This window comes from Acomys minous (genome assembly GCF_964271855.1).
Source record: "Acomys minous genome assembly, chromosome: 7".
Classification (NCBI taxonomy): Eukaryota; Metazoa; Chordata; class Mammalia; order Rodentia; family Muridae; genus Acomys; species Acomys minous.
Genome location: NC_140488.1, coordinates 104918416 through 104943664, shown reverse-complemented (window position 1 = coordinate 104943664; position 25249 = coordinate 104918416). Strand labels below are relative to the sequence as shown.

General features: G+C 40.6%; 1 protein-coding gene and 1 pseudogene across 2 annotated transcripts in view; both read right to left on the bottom strand.

The window, feature by feature from the left end:
* LOC311601260 (ubiquitin carboxyl-terminal hydrolase 27-like) overlaps nt 1-8356 on the bottom strand; it is a gene marked incomplete at both ends in the record, with an annotated part of 38655 nt that extends 30299 nt beyond the window's left edge. The window contains one exon of the mRNA XM_084788642.1: nt 8332-8356. Coding sequence (XP_084644768.1) covers nt 8332-8356 — 25 coding nt within the window. The remainder of the gene's footprint in view (nt 1-8331) is intronic.
* Nucleotides 8357-19918: 11562 nt separating this feature from the next.
* Nucleotides 19919-21282, bottom strand: LOC311601259 (dynein axonemal assembly factor 8-like; annotated as a pseudogene). Its single transcript has 2 exons — nt 20569-21282; nt 19919-20415 (listed from the first exon to the last, which is right to left on the bottom strand). The product of its transcript is annotated as a dynein axonemal assembly factor 8-like (transcript).
* Nucleotides 21283-25249: the final 3967 nt, after the last annotated feature.

Sequence of the window (25249 nt, the reverse complement as noted above, 5' to 3'; positions counted from 1 at the left end):
GCAACATCCATCTTTGATTCTTCCCAGCATATTCAATAGTTTTAATTAAACATTTTTGAGAATTTCATTACAATTTTACTCTCCCTCCACCTCCAACTCCTTCCATGCCCCCTCTACCCCCTCCCAAATTCATGACATTATCTTTCGTTATTGTTACACACACACACACACACACACACACACACACACACACACACACCTGCTCCAAATGTAGAGAACAACAGACTGTGGAGTGCCTGTCCCCAGTTAATACATTTACAATACAACCCTAATGTTCAGGGAACATTGCAGAAAGGGGTAGGGCTGAGGGTGGCTATTATAATGGACAAAGTACCAGAAAGTAGTCAGCTATGATATCTATCTAGACAGATATCTATACACACACACACACACACACACACACACACACACACACACACACATGAGATAGGTATATATCTTCTGCTGAGTCCAGTTAGTGTTGTTTGTATGTGTATTTAGGACTGACTCTTCACAGTTGGGTAACGTATCAAGGAGCCTGTCACTGGAGGAAGCTGATTCTCCCTCTCTTCCAAACCATTCATTACCTCTTCATCTAGGCTTGGGGCCTTGTGAGATTTCCTGCATCTAAGTGGGTATGTCAACTGGTGTTGTCACTGTGCAGATGTGGTTTAGGCAACCATGTTTTTGAGAGTTCATGAGTGCAGCTTCCATATCCGATATAGAAGACACTACGTCATATCAGACCTCCTGATCCTTTGGCCAGTATAATATTCAGTTCCACCCCTACCGCTTTCTGCATTGTTCTCTGAACATAAAGGTTGTGTTGTAAATGATTTAACTAGGGACAGGCACTTCACAGTCTGCTGTTCTCTGCATTCAGAGTTCTGTTGTTTTGTGCAGTAGTCTACATCTGTTGTAAAATGAACCTTCTTCAATAAGGGACAAGAACTATATTTATCTGTGAGTATAAGGATAGGTATTACATATGATACTGCTTTCAGAAAATGGCAGCAATAGGTTCTCCTCTAGGGTCCATGATCTCACAGTCATGGGTACCTGATTAGGATTACAGAACCAAACATGAATTACCTATTGATAGAGCCTTAAGTCCAATTAGACACTACCCCTAAGACATAAATGCAGCTATTGCATCCTTAGGGATGTCTTGCTGGGCTGGTTATTTTTCAATATTTTTTATTGAAAAATAAAATCATTCATATTACATTTCAATTGCTATCCCATCCCGTGCATCCTCTCATTCTTCCATCCCTCCCACTTTCACCCCATTCCCCTTCCCTATGACTGTGACTGAAGGGGACCTCCTCCACTTGAATATGATGGTAGGGTATCAAGTTTCTTCTTGGTAGTCTGCTATCCTTCCTCCGAGTGCCATCGGGCCTCCCCATCAAGGGGACATGGCCACATAAGGGGCACCTGAGTTCGTGTGAAAGTCAGTCCCCAGTCTCCACTTAACTGTGGAGAATATTCTGTCCCTTGGCTAGGTCTGGGTAGAGGTTTGATGATGACTGCACATATTGTCTTTGGTTGGTGCCATAGATCGAGCAGAAACCCTGGGTCCAGATCTGCCCATCATAGTGTTCTTCTTGTAGGTTTCCAGGACCATCTGGATCCATCTATTTCCCTATCTCCTATATTTTTCCCACCTTAGGGTGTCCTCACCACTATTCCATTTTCCTGGTAGGTGCAGACTTTCATGAGACATACCCCTTGGCCTAGTGTCCAGATATAAGTGAGTATATACTATTTGAGTCTCTCTGTTTCTGGGTTAGTTCACTCATTATGATCATTTCTAGTTCAATCCATTTGTCCACAAATTTTGGGAATTCCTTGTTTTTAATAGCTGAGTAGTATTCCATAGTGTAAATGTATCATGGTTTCTTTATCCATTCTTCTACTGAGGGACACTTAGGCTGTTTCCATGTTCTGGCTATTATGAACAAGGCTGCTATGAACATGGTTGAGCAAATTTTCTTGTTGTGTGGTGGAGCATCTTCTGGGTATATTCCAAGGAGTGGAATAGCTGGGTCTTGAGGAAGCCCTATTCCCAGTTTCCTGAGATAGCGCCAGACAGATTTCCAAAGTGGCTGCACTAGACTGCTGGGCTGGTTATTGTTATGGTTTGTGGGCTTTCAACTTGAATAGCAGTAATAATCACTTTTCTCCCTCTCAGCTTGCATATCTCCTTCAGATATGCCAAGATCTAGCCTTCAGGGAGGAGGCTAACAGGCCACTTTCAGCTTGATTCCTCAAAGACCTGTGTCCAAAGTGTCTTCAGCAATAAGGTCCAATCTTCAAGTTCTTGGAGGCAACCAAGGGCAGCTAGAATGGGTGGTTTCTCATGTGTGGTACTGGTGTTTTTGTAAGATGGTCCATGGCTCTTGAGGGGACAATTATCACCCCCAAGTGGTAAAACTTCTTTAGATTACCTATCTATGTATCCACACACAATATATTCATATACAATATAACATATATATGTAATTACAGGTAAATATATTAAAAATAATGGTTTCCCATGGCTTTTCTTTTTTAATTTTAATTTTATTAATTTATTCAGATTACATCTCAATTGTTATCCTATCCCTTGTATCCTCCCGTTCCTCCCTCCCTCTCACTTTCATCCTATTCCCCTCCCCTAAGTCTATGACCGAGGGGGACCTCTTCCACTACTATATGGTCATAGGCTATCAAATCTCATCTTGGTAGCCTGCTTATTCTTTCTTGAATGCCATCAGGCCTCCCCACCAAGGGGAGGTGGTCAAATACGGGGCACCAGAGTTCATGTCAAAGTCAGTCCCCACTCTCTACATAACTGTAGAGAATGTCCTGCCCATTGGGTAGATCTGAGTAGGTGTTCGATGTTTACTATTGTATTGTCCTTGGTTAGTGCAATAGTTTGAGCAGATCCTCCTTGGCCCCGATCTACCCATCATGATGTTCTTCTTGTAGGTTTCTAATATCCTCTGGGTCCTTTTATTTCCTCATCTCCTATGTTTCTCTTACCTAGAGTCTCAGTACAATGTCCTCACATCTGTCCCAATCTCCTGGTAAGTGAAGACTTTGATGGGACATGCCTTTTGGGCTAGTGCCCAATTATAAGTGAGTATATACCACGTGAGTTTTTCTGCTTCTGGGTTAACTCACTCATTATGATCATTTCTAGTTCCTTCCATTTGTCCACAAATTTTGTTGCCCATGGCTTTTCAAACAATCATTCTGATATTTGCTCCTCTTCCCACCATCTCCATCAATATTGCCTTCCCTCACCCTTTCACAGTTAAAGCTTTGTCATTTTTCCTATTTCCCCACTCATAGCACCTATGTCCTGCAATTCCCCACTTGAGAGTGTTCCTGCCCAGTATAATGTGTTTCGGTCCATCCACTTACCTGTAAATTCCATTATTTCATTTTGTCTTTCTAGTTGAATGGAATTATTCCAACATATATTTATATGTGTATATATGACATTTTGATTATATATGCATCAGTTAGAGGGATGCGGCAATTTTGTGCATTATAATAAAAATTGATATCCCAAACATGTAAGACTATTCATTAAGCAATTTAGCATCACTGTACAGTCTGCTGAAAAATTCAAAAGGATTTCTTTTAAATTTATTACACTAAAGCAAATCCATCATATAGATGCAAAAATGAGAAGTGAAGATACCTAAAAAGTACATGAAAATATTTCATATAATTTAGTGTTTGTGAAAGTAAGACTCATAATATTAGGGGCTGGAGAGATGGCTCACACTCATCACACTAGATGGCTAGTTAAGAGCACTAGATATTATTCTAAAGAACCCTTGTTCAATTCCCAGAACCCACATAGCAGCTCACAACTGCCTATAACTCCAACCCAGATCTGACATCCTCTTCTGGCCTCAAAGGGCACCAGGTACACATGTGGTGCAGACATGCATGCAGGCAAAACACCCACACACATAAAAATAAAATAAATAAAATATTTTTAGAAGAATATGGGAGAAAATATTTTATAGAATACAGTGTTTGTAAAAGTTAGACTAATAAATTTGATAAAAACAGTTTAAAATCTTACTTATAGAAATTGATCATAAATAATATGGGGAAACATTTTGGAATTAACATATTAATTACATATGAACAATAAAAGTTATGGAAAGCACCATGAAAAAGTAATCCTAGAAAAATGAATGAAAATAGTGAATGAATATATACGTTGCTTAAACTCATTTTAAAATTTGATATATCTTTTTTTAAACTCTTCATCCAACAGATTATAAAGCAAGGAATATGCTTGAAAACACATTAAGGCTGGTAAAAGTATAGGGAAATAGACAATTTAGTAGATGTACAAATAATTTAGGGCCAAATTTAATGGGTATTTTTATTTTGATCATATTTTGTTACCATATTTTGTTACAACTTTTTAGTTAGAAATTATATTTTGACCCTCAACATGTATGTAGCAGATGTGCAGCTTGTTATTCATGTGGGCCCCCTAACAGCAAGAGCAGGAGATGTCCCTGACTCTGTTGCCTGCCTTTGGATCACTTCCCTCTAGCTGGGCTACCTTGTCTGGCTTCAATGGGAGAGGATGTGCTTAGTTCTGCTGTGACTTGCAGTACCATGGTAGGTTGGTATCCATGGGGATGGGCTTCCCCTTCTCAGAGGAAAAGGGAAGGGAAGAATGAGAGGATATGAGGGTGCGACTGGGAGGGGAAGAAGGGGGCTTTGATCAGGCTGTAAATTGATTAAATAAATTAATTAAAAAAGAAATTATATTTCTAGAAGTCATCAAATTTATAGCTAATTCATACATTTTATTCCAGAGATTATTCTAAAAATGTCATATATACATTTCATTATCAAGCTATATATACTACTATTCATGCTAATTTACTTATGCTTATTCCATGGGTATATTTTACTTACTTTTTGGTAAGGAATAATATTGTATAATCTCACATCATTTTGGAATGAAGGGTGAACACAGCAAAATAAGATATATTTTAAATTTATGCTAAGTACATTTTAATATACTGTTATCCTTAATATAACATTAAAATAAAACTATATATAATAACAATAAAATATACTTATAGTGAAAAGTAAATTTTTAAAAGTTAGCCAACATTTCATTAAGCAACTAACTGAGATAGTTATTACTCTATTTCTTTTTTGATTGTGAGCCTAGCATTTAACGGGCGAGTCACCTCCCCAGCCACGTATTTCTTTTTTAAAACATTTGTTGTTATTGGGTTTATTAAAAACTAGATTTTCTGCTAGGCAGTGGTGGTACACATCTTATATCCCAGCACTAGGAAGGCAAAGGAAGGTAGATCTCTGAGTCTGAGGCCAGCCTGGTCTACATAGTGAGTTCCAGGACAGTTAGGGCTGTTACACAGTGAGACTCTGTCAAAAAGCCAAAAACAAAACAAAACAAAACAAAACAAAACAAAACAAAACAAAAAACCCCCCCAAAACCAACAAACCTAGGTTTTCTTACAAGGATTGATAAATATATGTTTACACACAACAATAAAAGAGGTATTGTGATAACATTAATGTTAGAGGAACTGCTGCTGCTGCATATATAAATATACATACATATATATGCATACATGCACAAACACACACACACACAACACACACACACACACACACACACATACACACACATACCCACTTATCACAAGACTTTTGTAGTTAAGACAAATTCAACTCAGGCTACTATATTTTTTAAGCAATCAACTACTGTGATTAGTTTTATGTCAACTTAACACAAGCTAGACTTATTTATTTTGGATCATGGAACCTCAATTGAGAAAATGCCCCCACTAAATTAGCCTGTGGGTATCCCTGATGTGTGACTGATGAAGGAAGGCCCACCTCTCCGTGGGTGGTGCCACCCCTGAACTGAAGGTTCTGGGTGCTATAAGAAAGCAGACTGAGCAAGTCACAAGGGGCAAGCCAGTAAGCAGCCCCCCCGACCACGGTCTCTGTATCAGTCAGTTCCTGCTCTGTTTGAGTTCCTATCCTGACCTACTTTGGTGAACAGCTGCATGGAAATGTAAGCCAAATAAACTGTTTCTTCCCCAACTTGCTTTGGGTAATGACTTTGCTTGTTTGTTTGTTTCTTTGTTTATCACAGCAATAAAAAGTCTAACTAAAATACCAACTTTGTAATGAGATGTAACAATTTTTAACCTTTGTTTTTAGATCTCCATGCTTATGTTTCCTTCAGAGATGTGTACTGTTTGAGCTCTTGATCAATTTTCTTTCTGTATTTAATATAGATAGAGAGTTGTAATGGATTTGGGATTAAAGGAAAAAGTTGTGTTGAGGGAATTTTAAAAAACCTTTATTTTCCGTAATTACCACATATATGATATGCGCACTGACACACGCACACACGTGCACGCCCCCGCATACACACACACACACACACACACACACACACACACACACACACACACACACCATGGTAGGATGCAATTCAATCATACTTCTTCTTTTAAACATTATACAATTTAGATTTTAGTAATTTGATGTTTACAACTAGGCATTATTAAATTTTATTTAAAATTAACTGTATTTCTCTAATCCTATGTGTATATATACATATATATATAATTAGTAATTTTGGGGCTGTGTGCTGTGCTCAGACACTAGCATAGACAACCTTGAATTGGGAATTTTAGTTATTTAAGAATTGCATAGATCTTGTAATCAAGCTGATGAGTCTGTGCTGTGATTTTCGTGTTTTCTACAGTTGTGGAACATATTTCATAAAGCTTGCAGGAAATGAATGACATTACTCATATAATAATTTGGTAACATTTGAACACATTTATATTTCTATATCATTCCTTAAGGGTTCTTATGAGGCTTGTATATATAAAGTGGTCACAGATAGAAAGTGTCTAATAAAGTGAGAAAGTTTTTCCCTTTCATTTACCGATGTTGTAGTAAGGACAAGTCTTGATGAATCAACATACTGAACATTAAATATGAGTATATTTACCTTTATAATTATATTTTATATTTTTTGGTAATGAGCTCAGCTTTTAACTGCTGAGCCATCTCTCCAGCCCACCCTTAAATTATATTTGAATTTAGATATAAAATAGACATTTATAGGCAAATGAATTCAAAATACTTTAAAACCATAGTAAAGAAATATAACTTTCAGAAATATATATATCACCAGTATTTCTCTTTTTAAATGACTTTTATCTGTATGAGTGCTTTTCTGCATGTATGTTTGTGCACCAGGTATGTGCCTGGTGCCTAAAGAGGTCTGAAAGGGGATGTTAGATCTTCTGGAACTGGAGTTCCAGGTTGTTACTAGCCACTATGTGAGTACTGGGAACCAAACCTTGGACTCTGCAAGAGTAGCCAGTGCTCTTAACCCCTGAGTCATCTCTCCAGCGCCAGTATCTTGCTATTTTAAGTTTTACCAACATGTAATTGCATACAGTCATGGAGTATGCAATGATGTTTTGATGCCTGTATACATCGGCAAATTATCAAACCAGGATAGGTATACTAGCAATCATTTAAAACATTTATCTTTCTTTGGTGGAAAGAATAGTAAAATGTTCTCTTGCAGCTGTTTTAAAACATACATCGCTGTACCTATAGTCATCCTACTGTGTAATATAACACTACTGTGCTACCCCATCTCACTATATCTTCTGACTAGTTAGCCAATTTCTCATTCACCTTATTTTGTGCTTGCTGTAACTCCTGATAGCCACCTCTACCTCTACTTCCATCAGATCTAATTTTGATTTTTCCCTCTACCTCTGTTTCCACCAGATCAAAAATTTGATATTTCACATAAGTGTTTCACTTAACGTAATGTCCTCTATGTTCATGCATGTCCTCATAAATGGCATTCTAACTTTATTTAAAATTGAATACTATTATGCATATCTGCCATATTTTTCCACTTCTAATGATTCAATATTGTGGGTATTGTGGTTAAGGCAACAGTGAATGTGTGATTGCAAATGTGTCTTGGGCATAATGATCTCATTTCCTTTGGCTATATTCCCAGTAGGAAGATCGCTGAATCATATGGGTTTTTAAATTTTTTTTAGAACTTCTATGCTGCTTTCCATAATGGCTTAACTAATTTACTTTCTCATTTATACTGTGCAAACATTCCCTTCCGTTCACACTCTGGTTATTACTTATCTTTTTATCTTGTTAATAATGACCTCTGTAGCTGATATGGGATGGCATCTATATCTCATTTAAGGTTTTAAAAATATTTAAATAAGCCTTGTTTCACCTGGATCTGGGCAGATATCACCCCCTAATCTACCTGGTTACCTTTCTGCCCCACATCCCACGCCATTTGCTTTAATCATTCTGGACCACTTCCCATCCACTATCCTCATAAATACGTGCACATGCTTCTCTCCATGCCATTCTTGTTTCTGGCCCACATGGCTCTTTACCCATTCCCTGGCGACTCAGCTTCTTTCTTCTCATTTTAGTTTTAATTGCATTTACCTGATTGTTAATAATGTTGGGCATTTCCCCCACATGTCTATCATCCATTGCATCATTTTTTTTTGAGGAAGGGTCATTCAAATCCATGGCACAATTTTCAGTCAAGTTATTATTATTTTTCAGAGTTAATTCACTTTATTTTTCTTGTATAAAAACCCCTATGTGGTAGCCACAGCTGGAGCCTGAGTCCTCTGAACAGAGACTCCTGGTGTGGGTTTTCCCCAGATAGTGAATTCCTGATAAGGAGACTTGGTGAACACAGTCTCTTTTCAGAGGTCGGGTGTCATGTAGCTGTAGGTCTTGGAGATGGCATTACAGGTAGCCTTGGCAAAGTTGCCCAGGGTAGCAGTGCAGCCCCTGTCTGATGTATAGCAGTCATCAATAATGGCCATCATCAGTAGCTTCTTGGGCAAAGGAGCAGAGATGATACCAGTGCCTCTGGGGCAGGGATGAGACACAGTAAAACAGAGCCACAGCGGTCTGTTACCTTGTACGGAACAGTGTGTGGCTTGCCAATCTTGTTCCCCCAGCAGCCTCTCTGCACGGGGATTGATGGAAAGCTTGACCAAGATGACGGCCCCTTGGATGGCAGTGGCTGCCTCCTTGAACACTTAACACAAAGACCAACATGACCATTGTAGCCCCTCAATAGCGACAAAAACCTTGAAGGTGGCCCACTAGCCTCCTGTGTCTGCTTCTGCATGGTCTGATCTTTAGAACTTAATCCTTTAGAGATGTGCCCAGGAAAATGTCAATAATCTCGGATTCCTTAATGGGCAGGATTCTTCTTCAAGGACTTGATTGTCATGTCCTTAACCACGTGGCCCAGTTTGGTGAGGGGCATCCACTCATCTTTGGCTTTACTTACTCGAGACCTGGGCCTTGACAACAGCAGTCCTTGGACACTACCACAGTCCCTAAGACTGCTGCCAAATCCTCTGAGGAACCCGCCAAGCCTTCTGAGGCCCCTGATACTCCGGGCCTGCCTGCTGCACCAATGTCATTTGCTATTTGTTTTTTTTCCTGAGGAGGAAGAAGGGTTTTTGTTTTCGTTTTCTTGCTATTAAGTTATAACTTTTTTGTGTATAAAATATTAACCCATCTGGGCACAGAGGCACACACTTGTAATCCCAGCACTCGGGGAGGAAGAGGCAAGTAATATCTATGTGAGTTTGAAGCCAGCCTGGTCTGCAAAGTGAGTCCAAGACAGCCAAGGCTATGCAGAGAAACCCTGTCTGGGAAAAACAACAACAAAAACAAACAAAAATTAACCCGACATCAGATATATGGTTTACAAGTATTTCCCTCATTTCACAAATTGCCTTTTTATCATGTTGCATTTTGGGGGTGTGTGGTTTTGTTTTGTCCTTGCTATTCTGGACTCACTTTGTAGACCAGGCTATCCTCAGACTCATGGCTGGGATTAAAGGCGGGAGCCACCACACTTGGCTTAAGTGGAAAATTCTTAATTATTGTTTCAATCTCATCACTGATTACAGATTTGTTCCTATGCTTTTAGTTTAGTTTTAGTAGCTCACATGTGTCTAGAAGTGTATCCATTTCTTTTGTTTTCCCTATTTTATTATAAAATAACTTCATCCCAAAATAAAATAATGATCTTCTGAATTTTATCCATATCAATTGTAGTGTCCTCCTTATCATCTCTTACTTTATGAATTTGGGTCTTTTTCTTTCCTTTGGTTGGGTTGTTTAAAGGTTTGTCACTTTTATTGTTTTCCTTTCAAAGAACCAAGCATTTGTTTCACTGATTCTTTGTGTTGCTCTTTGCATGCCCATTTCATTGATGTCTACCCTGTTCCTTACTCCTTTCTCCTCTCTACTAACTCCAGACTCAGCTTACCCATGTTTTCAAAGACCTTGAGCCACTTTGTGAGCTTTGGTATTTGAGATTACCTCTGATGATCTAATGTAAGCATTTCTAGCTATGAATTTACCTCTTAGAACCACTTTTTTCTGGGCAGAGTATCATGTAGTATGCCTTCAAACACAATATATATCAGAGACTGGCCATGTGCCCCCAATCTGTGTGCCTCCACCTGCTATGAGCCTCCCACCTGTGAGCCTCCACCTGCTGTGTTCTGGGGTTATAAGCTTGTGCCTCCATGTCTGGCTTAGAACCCCTTCCATTGTCTCCCCTTGGTTCTGATAAGCTGTATTTTTTATATCTTTTCTAAGAATTTCTTACAATTTCTTCTGATTTATTCAGTGATCTTCTGAGTATTCAGTAGTGTGTATTGTTCAATATCCATGAGATTGTATTTTTTTATAGTTTCTTTTGTGGTTGATTTCTACTCTTACATTATTGGGATCTAAACAAATACTGGCAAATATTTCAATTTTCTTGTATTTGTTGAATCACTTTGTGTACTTTAGAGAAATGTCCATGGGCTCCCATGGAGTCATTTGATCTATAGCATCATTCAATTCTGATGTCTATTGAAGTTTTATCTAAATGATGTGCCTATTGGTGAGAGTAGGGTATTTAACTTTATTGCAATTATCGTGTTTTGGTCAACATGTCTGGTTATGTTAGTTTTCTGGGAGTTGATATAATAAAATTCAGTGCCTGTTTAGGTACAGTATACTACTGTGAAAGATATAATTTGTTAACATGCAATTGCCCTATTCTTTTCTAGTTTTGACTTTGAATCTACTTTATTGGAAGCAGGAAATGTTAAACTGGCTTGGGTTGGCAGTTCATTTCCTTGGTATATTGATGCTCATCCTTTAGCTCATCATTACTTGAAGTATGCTCCTTAAGGGAGAAAGATTTTTAGGAAACCCTTAGCTTGTATACATATTTTGGTAAGAATCCAAATCCATGCAATGAACCTGACTACCTGGGCAAATCAGAGAGGTTTATTTATTTAACTTACAAAACAAATACCAACGTGCCTTTTGATGGTTTATTGAAACAATCAGCTACATGAGTCATGCATCAGAATGGGGGAAGAACAGACCAGGAGCCTTAAGAGATTGGTCTACACCAGGACCATGGATGATGATGGGGATCTGGGAGGACTGACGCCATCATCATCATTTTCCTTTTCTTTCATACAGCCAACACATATGTTTCATTTCATTTGTGTGATTTATAAATCCATGAACTGGAAGAGGAAGAAATCTTTCAGACTATGAGCCAGAAGGCGGCACCTGAAGTGTAGTATCACCCTCCAGTGGCCACAGTGGGAACTGACCAGCCCTAGAAACTAAACAAAGGTAGATCCAAAAGATGGAAACAGGCAGAGTTGAAAATGGGTCTTCTGATGCAGTTCTTCACACACACACACACACACACACACACACACACACACACACACACACACACACACACAACCAGTTGGCTATTGAGTGTTTTGCTTTACAATAGAATGTAGATTCAGGATTATCTCTGCATTTACTGAACAAAAATGAAACTAACCGATGCCTATCAGAACAAACAAATGTTCTCTATATAATAACAGAAACAACTTGTGTCCAATACAGATAGTAGGCAGAATTTGATTTGATAAGACAGAAAAGAGGACTCCAGTGCTGCAATATCACTCAGAGGGTATATTTCAACCACTTAAAATATTCTTCTCTCAGATCATGACATGGTTTTAGGTTAGAATCAACAACTGAGAATCGCCTCTACTTAAAATAAACAGCATGATCATGTGATGTATGTATACACAGTGTAATGGGGTCCAAAACCAAGAAAAAGGGCATAGCCATCAACTCACTCCACTATCTTTTGCGAGTGAAAATAATTCAAATCTACTCTCCAAGAAATTTTGAACTACGACACAGAATAGTAATAACTGTAGTGATCATGATGTCACTACATTACTTTATACTACACTACATCTCCAGAACTTTTTCATCTTATAAATGAAGCTTTGGCCAACATTTCCTCATCTATAAGATTCTGGAAAGTACCATTTTATTGTCTACTGCCATGGATTAGATTGCTGTAGATTCATGCATAAGCGATATCAATACAGTATTTATTTTACTATGTCTGGCTTATTTCATTTAGGATATGTCCTTCATCAGTCTGCATCCAGGGTTTCACATACTGAAGAACTTTTCTTTTTTATACTTGATTTGTTTTTAATTAATTTATTCAGATTACACCTCAATTGTTATCCCTCAATTGTATCTTTCCATTCCTCCCTCCCTCCTACTTTCACCCTATTCCCCTCCCCTAGGTCTATAACCGAGGGGGACCTCCTCACCCATTATATGGTCATAGGCTATCAAGTCTCACCTTGGTAGCCTGCTTACCCTTCCTCCAAGTGCCACCCGGCCTTGCAAACAAGGGAAAGTGGTCAAATATGGGGCACCAAAATTCATGTCAGAGCCAGTCCATGCTCTTCACACAACTGTGGAGAATGTGATGCCCATTGGCTAGATTTGAGTAGGGGTTCAATGTTTACTGCATGTATTGTCCTTGGTTGGTGCCATAGTTTGAGCAGAACCCCCTGGGTCCAGATCTGCCTGTCATGATGGAAGAACTTTTCTTTTTTATATTTGTATTTTTCTTTTATACATAGGAATATATACTCATATCTGTATGACTATATATTTTATTGTATTTATGCATTGATCTGGCCATGGACACATACATTGCTTGCAAATCTTAACTATTATTATTTCAATGAACGTGGGAATGCAGATAACTGTACAAGATACTGATTTGATTTCTTTTTATCTAGTTATGTACCCAAAATAGAATTACTGATTCTATTAGTTACTATTGTCATTGCTGTAGAAAAAGCAACTTAAGGGCTAGAAAGCAGAATCGACTGCCTTGCCTGATGGCCTGAGTTCTATTCTTGGAACCCATATGGTGAAAGAAGAGAACCAACTTCCTATGGTTTGTCTTCTGAACATAGCACATGTGTCCCTGACTCCTGCCCTGTCCAAAGCAAACGTCAAATGAAAGGGAGGGGTAAAATGCATCATCAAGTACAAGTGCTTGCCACCAAGCCTCATGAGCCAAGTTCAATTCCTGTTTCCCACAGTGGACGGAAATAACTAAATCCTGACGGTTGTCCTCTGGCCTCTACATAGGCAACGTAACACACTGCCCTACTATCACCTCCACACCAAAGTAAGAGCAAAAGTATTTTAAGGAAGGAAGAGTTGATTTGGGGTCATAGTCTGAGAGCAAGGTTCATTATTGTGGGGAAAGCATGGTGGCAAGTGGTCACACTGTATCCATAGACAGGTAGTATAAGGACATGAATGTGGTGTTCAGGTCACTTTCTCCTTTTTATTCAGCCTATAATCCCAGCCCATGGAATATTGTTGTCTCCATTCAGGAAGCAAGGTCAGTTAGACTAATCTATATAATCCTTCACATGGCCAGAAGTTTTTCTCCTGGATGAATCTAGATGCTGCCAAGTTGACAGTGAATAGTAACCATCACACCTTTACTCCTTGCCTACTTGATACTCAAATGTACCCCTTAAGCAGTAACCTTCGACCCTTTGTCACCACAGGCTCATGGCAATCTCCTTGAAAAGTCACTGAAGTCTAGCAATTCTAACACTAAAATTCCATAGTCTGAGCTGGAGGGATGGCTCAGCAGTTAAGAGTGCTTATTGATCTTGTAGAAGACATAGGTTCAAAGGCCCATCGCCCACAAGGAAACTCATAACCATCTGTTAACTCTAGTCCCAAGGAATCTGATGACCTCTTCTGACTTCCACCGGCTCCTGCATGCATATGGTGCTCATACATACACTTAGGTACCACACACACACACACACACACACACACACACACACACACACACACAGAGAGAGAGAGAGAGAGAGAGAGAGAGAGAGAGAGAGAGAGAGAGAGAGAGAGAGAGAGAGAGAGAGAGAGAGAGAGAGAGAGAGAGAATAAGAGTTCAAGTTTCATCTGTTACTAAAGGCAATGTCTTAAATGTGAATTCCTGTAAAATTAAAAACAAGTTGTTCGCTTTTAATATACAACAATGCAGAATAAACATTGTACTCCAAACTGGAAGAGTTGGGGGTTGAATGAGAAATGTCCCCTCCAGGCTCGTAGGCTCATGTATTTGAATACGTGGACTGCAGGTAGAGGTTATGGAACCTTTAGGATGTGCAGCTTTGCTGGAGGAATTACGTAAATGTGGGGCAGGCTTTAAGGGTTTGTAACTTTGCCTCACTTCTCTCTCTCTCTCTCTCTCTCTCTCTCTCTCTCTCTCTCTCTCTCTCCCTCCCTCCCTCCCTCCCTCCCCCCCTCTCTCTCTCTGTCTGTCTGTCTCTCTCTCTCTCTCTCTCTCTCTCTCTCTCTCTCTCCCTCCCTCCCTCCCTCCCTCCCCCCCTCTCTCTCTCTGTCTGTCTGTCTCTCTCTCTCTCTCTCTCTCTCTCTCTCTCTCTCTCCCCCAACTCCACCCCACGTGAGGATGAAAACAGTCCCACATCTTTGTCAGCATTAGATTTGTCTCCACATGAAGGGCCTAAATGCTGTGATTAGATCTAGTTTTTGTGTGTGTGTGTTTTTGAAAGCTAGGAGCCACAGGGCAGAAGGGTAGAAGGAGGTGGCTGCAAAATATAATACCTGGTGGCTTGAGAGAATCATGGCTATAAGGTGAGGGGTCCCATCAGCTCCCACTGACCCAAAGTGCAGCTACAGGCTTAGTGACCATTCTTTGTTGGCTTCAATCTCATCATTTCCACAGCTGAAGTAATTATGTTCTTTGCCTTAAGGGGCTCTTCATGGATGGAGTGATGCTGAAGACTTGAGAAAGAAGGTTTGTTTCAAGAGTAGAAATGGGTCAAAGTGGAGAAGGGGTGATGCAAGGTAATTGAGACACAGGCAGAGTTATCTTCCAGCCAAGAGAAGCTATAAGGCTGTGATTAGAGACATGGGCTCAGCTCCAGGGGAGGTCATCCATGGGATGACCACTTGCTGGTGTTGTTTCTGCTGCTTTCTAGTGTTCCTTTTCTCTTGAGCTCTGTGATCTCTGACTCATGTGATATAGGGTCTAAATGGCTGTCGTTAGAGCAGTGAGCCAAATCCCAACAGCCACCAAGTTGACACGGATATATCTAGCAGTGACACACAGGGTCTCAGCTGATCCGATATTATTTGCTATCACCATTGTTTATTCAACCATTCTTCATTGGGAAGGCCAAACCTTGTTTGACTTACCTTTATACCATTCTGAATGAGCTGAGGTGGATACTCCTGTGCATGTAATAATGGTCAGACAGTCCTCAATTTTAACGGCTTAAATCTGCAAACAATGCAATTATGCATCAACAAGAAAGTACATGACTAAATTGTATTACATTGAAACTTTGGAATCTTGTACATCTATGAGATGGACCAAAGAAAGCTATACTCATAATAGAAAAAGGACCAAGGTAGTTATTAACAAGGCACATTATATAATGTATATAAGTGATTTAACTTATGGCGGTTTATGACTTTTCTAATTCAGCTTATCTTGTGATAAAATATTGATCCAAATCAACTTTGGGAGGAAAATGTTGTTGTTGTTGTTGCTGCTAATGACTCATGGGTCACAATCCATCATGAATGGAAGTCAGAGCAGGAACCTGGAAGCAAGAACTGAAGCAGAGACCATGGAAGAATGCTGCTTACTGCTTGCTTCCCATGGCTCACTCAGCCTGTGGTCTTTTTTTTTTTTTTAATTGCAAGAGAGTTTATTTTCTTTAAAAATTAAAAAAAATTATAATTTATTCTTGTTACATCTCAATGGTTATCCCATCCCTTGTATCCTCCCATTCTTCCCTCCCTCCTATTTTCCCCTTATTCCCCTCCCCTATGACTGTGACTGAGGGGGATTACCTCCCCCTGTATATGCTCATAGCGTATCAAGTCTCTTCTTGGTAGCCTGCTGTCCTTCCTCTGAGTGCCACCAGGTCTTCTCCTCCAGGGGACATGGTCAAATGTGAAACACCAGAGTACGTGTGAAAGTCATACCCCACTCTCCACTCAACCGTGGAGAATGTTCTGTCCATTGGCTAGATCTGGGTAGGGGTTTAAAGTTTACCGTCTGTATTGTCCTTGGCTGGTGCCTTAGTTTGAGCGGGACCCCTGGGCCCAAATCTGCCTTTCATAATGTTCTACTTGTAGGTTTCTAGGACCCTCTGGATCCTTCTACTTTGCCATTCTCCCATGCTTCTCTCATTTTGAGTCCCAATAGGATGTCCTCCCCTCTGTCCCAGTTTCCTGGTAAGTGAAAGCTTTCGTGGGACATGCTCCTTGGGCTAATATGTAGATATAAGTGAGTATATACCATTTGAGTCTTTCTGCTTCTGGGTTAACTCACTCATTATGTGATCAGAGCAGAAATCAAAGAAACCAAATATGGAAACCTATTTTGACAAAAGCCAACAATACCAAAAGCTAGTTCTTTGAACAGATGAAAGAAAAATGATAAAAGTGCTTGTCATATTAGCCAATAAGAAGGAGTGAAGGCAAACTAATGTAATAAATGAAAGAAGAAATCATTGTTACCTGTATCATGGATATTAAATGTCTAATGGATGATTTATAAACAATCGTTTCAATAGTTTTGATAACTTACATGACCTCAATTGACTACTTTAATGTTCTAAGTTGTAAACACCCAAAGAAGGGGAAACAGACACCCTGAATAAGGTGTTGTTTATTAAATAAATAAGTAAATGAAGACCTATTAACCTCCAAAAATTTTTTTCATATACATTTATATTATTACACATATATACAATAAACTACCTAAAGCAAGAAGAACCATGACACAATCAGAAATTATATAAATGGTACAGTCTTAGTGTTTTGATTATTTGTATTTGACAGCCTTGAAGAAAACATCTTTCCTATCTTGGTATGTCTTAAATTCTGGATGTAAATCAATTTCTATCATATCTCATCATTATCAACTTAAAACATCTATCTAGACCTAAAAAATTTTTAACCCCTAAACAACTAAGCTTAACTGTAAAACTAAACTATCTGGTCTTCAACCCCATCAGAGACTTGAGAAGGAATAAAATTGATTACCTGAGTATACCGAGAGAGCAGGTTAGCAGCTTCCCAAATGAGAAGATGACAGAGACAGTTTGCTACCTGAATAGTCACCTCAAACTCTATAAAACTTTGGAACATCACCTTCTGGCCCAATGTATATCCGACAGACAGGCAAGAAATATTGAGGACTTGCTTTCCTGTCTTGGCAGAGTGTGGCTGTCGACTCTGCCTGTGTACAGAATTTTAGGCAGAATTCTGTGGTAGAAATGAGGACATTTGCCCGGTGGCTTGTTTGCCACATTTGAAGCCACCTTCATAAGGCGGTTCTTTGGTGCTCATCATCGTCTTTGAGTTAGGCTGTGTGTTGTCAGGAGTTAACCTGTTTCATCATCAGTGAATCTTTAAATAAAAAAAAATTTAATGCCATATTCTGTATGTCTCTGAGGTTTTTAAAGACCTTATCTAACTATTTTACCTTATCTTTCTATAGAACCATACCTATCTGTTGCATCTAAGATGTATATCTTTGTGATAAAAATAGACTAGTAATTAATATGACCATGATTTGATCAACTAACAATTAACTTGTATAACTTATTTAATTTTAAACTGCCTTCAATAGCACTTTCAAAGTACTGGAAGTAAACTTTGTATCATAATTGAGTTATATGGGTATAATACCTCATATTAGAGTAGAAATGTATATAATGTGTGTGAAAATAATATTACGTTTGAATTCTATACACTGTATCTAAAATTAAATATATTTTGCATCTATATACAAAATTCTATACCAGTGAATTAAAAATGACCTTGTGAGTGACTATTGAGGCATTAAGTTGAGGAGTAGATTCACTAATCTACTTTTTGTTCTGTCGTCCCTATATATTTCTACATTCCTCATTCTTTCTTTTCAACCCCTAACTCCAAACCTAAGAATGGAATATAAAGGAAAAGAGAGACATCCTGGCATCCAACCTTGTTTTCTCTCTAAATAAGATGAATAATAACTTATAACCAACTCCAATTTAAAATAAGTCTCTATAGCCCAAGAGAGCAGCCAAAAACCTACACAACCCCCGTTAAAGGAAATGGGGCATTGTTCTCTTAAGGTTTCTTCCAGCTGATTTGGGACAAATAATACATTTGTAGGGGGGATAAATAAAATTGGGAAAATAGTTAAATAAGCTAGAGATAGCATTTCTAAATGTTGAGAAATTCCAGGTTCTTCTATCACTGCGAGTCATTATCTACAAACTTCCTAACATGAAGTGGAGTGGAGCTCTGGGAAAGTGGGTTTAGGAACAATGGACACCTTTGCTCTTGATGGCTAAGTGCTTGAAGTGGAGGCTGTTGGGCAGAGGGTAGACCCATGCTGCCCTGAGGTTCAAGTAAGGGATCTCTGTACATGGGTAGGGTATCCTGACTCCCTCTTACAGGGAGGATGCCTATGGACTTGATGGAGGCCTGGTTTGCATGTGGTTTCTAAAGGACATGTCTTGGGGTTGGGACTGACGATTGTGTTACCTGTGGTCATATGAAGCAGAGTTAGAGGATCAGGATCCTGTGAGCTTGATGCTGGTTATCAGTGACTGTTGTTTGTGATTCTGCCCTTTGTGTGGCTAAGGGCAGTGGCACCACCCCCCAGTTGCCAAGTATCTTGCCATGCTACCTCAGCCGTGTCTCAGTAGTGTTTTCTCTGTTCTTCCATGGAGCAGTCAGGGCAGAATCTTGGGAGATGATGTGGCAGGAGATCAAAGGGTCTGAGAAAGCCCCTAATGATGGAGTCTGCTGGGTACTGGGTGGGGGTGGGGCAAGGGTGTGAGTCTTGCAAAGTAACTAGGTGGAAGAAGCTCAGGTGTCCCCTGTAGGGACCTGGCCTTGGCTGGTCACACAGCTTTCATTTGGGCACCGAGGAGGGGGAGTGTTGGGACTCCCAGGAAGTATGGTGTTCCACCCAGACTAGCAAAGATCAGCATCCTGGAATCCAGGAACCTGGGGGAAGTTTCTATAGGAAATTGTAACTGTGTCTAAATGTAGGATGAGATGTAAACTCAGGGCTAGAGTAACTGCCTAGTATATGCATGAGGCCCTGGATGCAGTTCCCAACACCACAGCAGCAGCAGCAGCAGCAACAACAACAAAAAGGGTAAATATGTTTGAACTGGCTGGCTGGGATCTAGAGTGAGGACCCCAGCCCATGGAGGCCCATGCATTAGAAATAGCTGGGCTGTAGAGGAACCACCAGGGATGCCTGAGTAGAAAGTCTGCCACCCGACCTACTTTTCAGGTCCTTTACCTGAGTTGCTTATAGCTGGCCCATAGCCAGTAGCAGCACCTCTCTGGCTGGCTCCGTCCAAATAGGGTCCCCTAGATCCGGGGCACTCTACTTCTCAGCCTAGAATTGTATGTGTTTCTTCCTCCCAGTTTGTGATTCAGCTGTATCTTCTGCAGCCCAAGCTTTCTGGCCTCCATGACTATCACTGGTAGACAGTCGGGGTGCAACTTCCAGAATGCCCTCAGCTGCTGGAGAAGCTGGCTCTTCCCAGTACAGTCCCTTGGTTCCCTGGAAGATGCCACCTGTACTGAGCCTGCTGTCTCCACTTCTCCTCCTCACTGTCAGAAGGTCTACGTTCAGAGTTCTCCTGGGACTGTCATGCTTGTGGTTCTGATGGCTCTGTCTGCCACAGGTCAATGAAGATGGCAAGAGGCTCTCTCTTCAGCCTCCTTCTCTCTGCCAGCATCTGGATTAGGTCAGTTTGAATGCCAGGGTGTGCTGAAGCACTTCTGCTTCTGGCTTCCTGCTCTTCTGCATCTTGGAGCTTGGCAGCAGATACCTTACAGATAGGGTTGAAGACTCTGTACTGAATGGCACACAGGAGGGTTAGCTGCTTGCTTCATGGGCGTGCTCCGGGTCTTGCCAGTGATCAGCTAAGCACCATGTAGTTCTAGGTACACTGTCACCCTGGCAGATGCTAAAGGATTTAACCAAAGTCTAGCCTTCAAGATGCTGGAGTGAGAGCACTGGCCGTCCTTCTGGATAACTACTCTGAGGCTGCTTCCTGGCAGGGCCCTGACTCTGCAGCCTGGTGTTGGTCACCAGAGGCTGGGCTCTGGGCAGCCTGGCTCACTTTCTGAAGGAGATCTCTCTCTATAATCTTCTTCCTCTCCCTGCGGAGGGCCCTGTGCTTTGCAAAGTGTCTAACATCAGTGTCTGAGGGCTGTCTTCAGCATTCCTTCCAAAAGAAAGGCAGCTTCTTTCCCCTGGGAATGCCATGGAGGCATTCTGACCTCTTGGCAGGACTCTGAGATCCTTTGGAGTTAAACGGGCTTCTAAGGTTACCTTGCGGCCTCGGAGATACCTCCTCAGCATTCACAAGAATAGGGCTGCTCTTGACACAGCTCTGGCAAGACCAGGCAGGGCTTCTTCTTTCCTGAGGGGCCAAGTCCATCTGTCTTAACTTCTGTTCACTTCTTGGTACTATGGCTAGTCTGCTAGGAACCAGAAGTGGCTCAGGTGAAGAACTCCTCTCTGCAGCAACCCAGGTTCCAGACTCATCAACACCAATAGGCTCTTCAGCCTGCTCCACATCCAGGTCTGGAATCAGGAGGGGCTTCTTTCACTGAAACATGAAGGAGTCTTCTTCACTGTTGGACAGGGAGGAGTCTGAGTCCAGGGACGACAGCTAGTCTTTGAAAGCCTTAGGGATCGCATCCCAGGGAGAAACTGGCAAGGACACCATAGATTTCTTTGGATGTCATGGGGGGGGGGTAGGACACAAAGGGTGCTATTTTTGTATGTCATCATCAGAGGAGCCCTCAAGCCACTCTGCTGATCCACTTGGCCTGTCCCTAGACTAAGCAAAGCCACTCACCACAGCCTGGCCACCACCTGTTCTTCACTGGGCACTGCCCACCTCTCTCTCAGCCTGTGTTCTTACACAACCCAGTATCATCGGTCCACAGTATACTGGACTCTCCCATACTAAACATCAATCAAGATAATCCAACAGAAACCTGCCAAGAGGCCAGTCTGATGGAGGCAATGAATCAACAGAAGAGTCGTCTTCTCAGATGACTCCAGCTTGTCACAAACACCAACGAGAACACCTGTTTTCATTCTGGCAGGATTTGCAGTGGGTGCATATGTGACTGCTGAGTCACAAGCTTCTTTCATACAGAATACATTGTGCATGGTCCCAATTCATTGCTAGAGAAATAAATTGAATTATTCCACAGGAGGGGACATGCAGGGAGCTAGACTTTCATCTGATTGTGCTACATGTGCCTTTTCCCTTGCTTGGCTTTGGTTATTGTAGTAATCTTAATCATGACAACTACCTCATGATTTTTATAAGTTCTATCAAATCATTAACCTTGGGAGGAACTGTAGACAAAAATGACTACACAATCAAAAGTTGCATTAGATCAGGCTTACACCACATCATCTCTGAGATTTTTTTCTTTGCTGTATTGTCTGCATTGTTAAATGTTATTATCTCTTGTTTTAGTTATTACTGAAATTTGATAATTATATATGTCTGCACATATTTATAGTATACATGTAGTATTAGATGTGAGATGCATTTCATGCCTAACCCAGTCTGGTCAACCTATTTCACGATCCTTGACAGTGATGAATATACACCTTTCTTTTGTCCGGGTTTCATTTCTATTTCCTACTTACTAAGTTCTTTGGGCACAGTAAGCATTATTTTTGTTCCTTGAACATTTCTTGTGTCATTAAAAATTAATCTATTGTAGTTTCATTGTATCTCTTTTGCAAACCTTTGAAAGTAGTTCGTCTCATAATTAAAATATAAATATTTAACTCTGAATAGCCTGCATAGAATCAGTGTCTACTACTTTGCATAGAATATCAAAATCTCGGCACCATATGGCATCTTTGGACTCCTCTTTTCTATTATGTGCAGCAACACAACATTGTTTTAAGTTTCGATTTCATCTCTTGGGGATGTTTTAAGGAAGGTCCGAACAACAGACTGTTTATCATCTAAATAGCTTCCATATCTGTTGTACTCTTCATTTCAGGCGTCCTGAGTTTTCTCTGCTACCATTTCGATTCTGTCTGAAGACTTTCTACACTTTAGTTCTGTAAGCCAGCATTCTCCACCCACCTGCCACTTATACACCAGTGTCATTTTTATTTTGCACCTACTGTTTTGAAGAATGCCTTTGCTGGATGTTGCATTCATAGTAGACAGTTCTTTCTTCATGATTGGAAAGTTATTTCTTTGGGATACTCATGATTTCTGATGGGAAAACTGGACTCCTTTGAATCAATGCTTCCTAATAAGGCGGTTTGTATTTTCCTCTTAGTTTTCTGTAAATAGTTTTGTCACTGCTATAATCTTCTACAGGTTGTTTATGTTTGAACAGTTGTGTGTTCCTACGTCTCTTCTTCTTAGGGTTACTAAGATGCCTTAAATATATAGACTTATATTATAAATCTATATATTTGTCACATTGCATTTAGCCACCAGGAGAACCAAAACATTTTACACCATCATAGTCTTTCTCCTCCCTTCCGAATATGTTCATGAAATTGATCATAAGCTTTTGGTACTCTTCACGGGCTGCTAAAGTTATACTGTCTTATTTTTGTTTTAATATCTTTCTCTGTTTTTCAGCTTTGAGAATTTCTAGTGATGCAGTCACACATTTGTTGGTATTTGTTTCCATTCCGGTCTTCTAAAACACACACACACACACACACACACACACACACACACACACACACACACACATTGAATGTGCACTCACGAATGAGTATAGGGGAACCCAAGGAAACCAGCAGAGGGCAACGTACCCACCAGGGAACTTGAGCTATAGGTGGTTTTGATTTACTTACTCTGAATGCTGGAACCAAACTCAGGTTCTCAGGAAGAGCAGCAACTATTGTTATCTGCTAAGCCATCTCCCCAGCCCCTCTCTCACTCTGGTTTTGAAACCCATTCGTAGATACATATGTTTGGACTTTTGCTGTAGTTAGGTTCCTATTCCTTTGACAAAAGACCATAAGCAAAAGTAACAGGGCAGGGAGCAGGGGAAAGGATTCATTTCAGCTTACAATTCTCAAGTTACAATCCATCACTGAAGGAACTCAAGGCAGGAACCTGAAACTGGAACTGAAGCAGAGGCTGTGAGGGAAAGCTGTTTGCTGACTTGCTCCTCATGGCTTACTCAACCTGATTTCCTATAGTACTCCAGAGAGGATGCAGAGGCCACAGAGGAGTGCTGCTTACTGGCTTGCTTCTTGTGTCTGGCTCAGCCTGCTTTCTTATAGAACCCAGGACCACCAGGCCAGGAGTGACACCTGCCACAGTGAGTTGGGCCATCTTATATCTCATTAACCATTTTCATGCACCACAGGCTTGCCCATTGAGACTCCTTATTCCAAAATGACTCTAGCTTGTATCAAGGTGATAGCACAATCTACAGACTTCATACGTTTCCCTCCTAAAATTTCCATTGGGACCTTCCTTAACTCTCTCTGTCTCTCTGTCTCTGTCTCTATCTGTCCGTCTGTCTCTCCCTTTGTGTGTGTGTGTGTGTGTGTGTGTGTGTGTGTGTGTGTGTGTGTGTGTATGTCTATCTGTGTGTCTATGTATGTGTGTTTTTGAATGATTCTCTTTTTTATGTTTACATGCAAGGTCTCTGGGATTGCTGTTTGGAACACTTTGAAAATAATGACCTTAAAGACTTAATTCGGCAGTTTGTGCATCTCTGTCTGTTGGCAACTGTACTCTCCATCTGAGTGGAATGGCTCTGGTTCACTATTTTCTAACTTTTCTGAGTTGTACCCCAGCACCATGAAAAATACAAGTGAGAAAATAATACCCTTCTAAGACTAAAAATATAAACAAATGGGAATCTTTACATTTGTCTTCCATACTATGATAGAAGCATGCTTATTCCCCACAAATGAATGTGTGAGAAAAATATGTGGCTGGTGAATTGCTCAACAGAAAGCTTGGTTTGACCAAATGACTATCAGATTTAACCACCACCACCACCACCACCACCACCACCAAAATTATCATCAAAATGCTAGAATACCAAGGGGAAGACAAAAAGCAATAAAAGAGTTTTTTTAAAAAAACATGGCAATTGTGCTTTTTACTCTACCTAGAGACATGGTGAATAGGAGGAAAAGAGATCTGAAATTAACACTGCTAGGACACTGTGTGATGAAAGCCTACAGTCGGGCATGGTAGACCCAGAGTCTCATATCCTCCAAGTATTGAGGGGTGGAGGGATTGCTCCAGGCTAAACAAACCAGGGAATTATGCTTGCCAGTACTTGGGTTGAAGGCTTATTCCTCAAGGATTTAAAGCCCCATATCTGTGGAACACTCCAATCATTACAAGCCTTGATTTTCAGCAGCAGGAAGGACTAGAACTAGGGGACACTCCAAAGTCTGACACTTCTTCCTCAGGATGCTTAGTTCCTTGAGGCTAACATCCCTGATTTGCATTTACAGTGTTGGGACCCGTGGCCATTCCAGGATCCTTGAACACTTTCGGGGAGGTAGACCCCACCCTTTCTTATCTCTAGGTCCTCGCAGCCTCTGACTTTCTTCGGCATTAAGGCTCTGCCTCCTCTGTCTTTCTGTTGTCCCTTGTTGCATCCTCCTCTTCTGCTGCCCACCACCTCTGCCCCAGCGTGTCTCTCTCAGACAGGCTCTTCCAGCGTCCTCTTGCTGCCC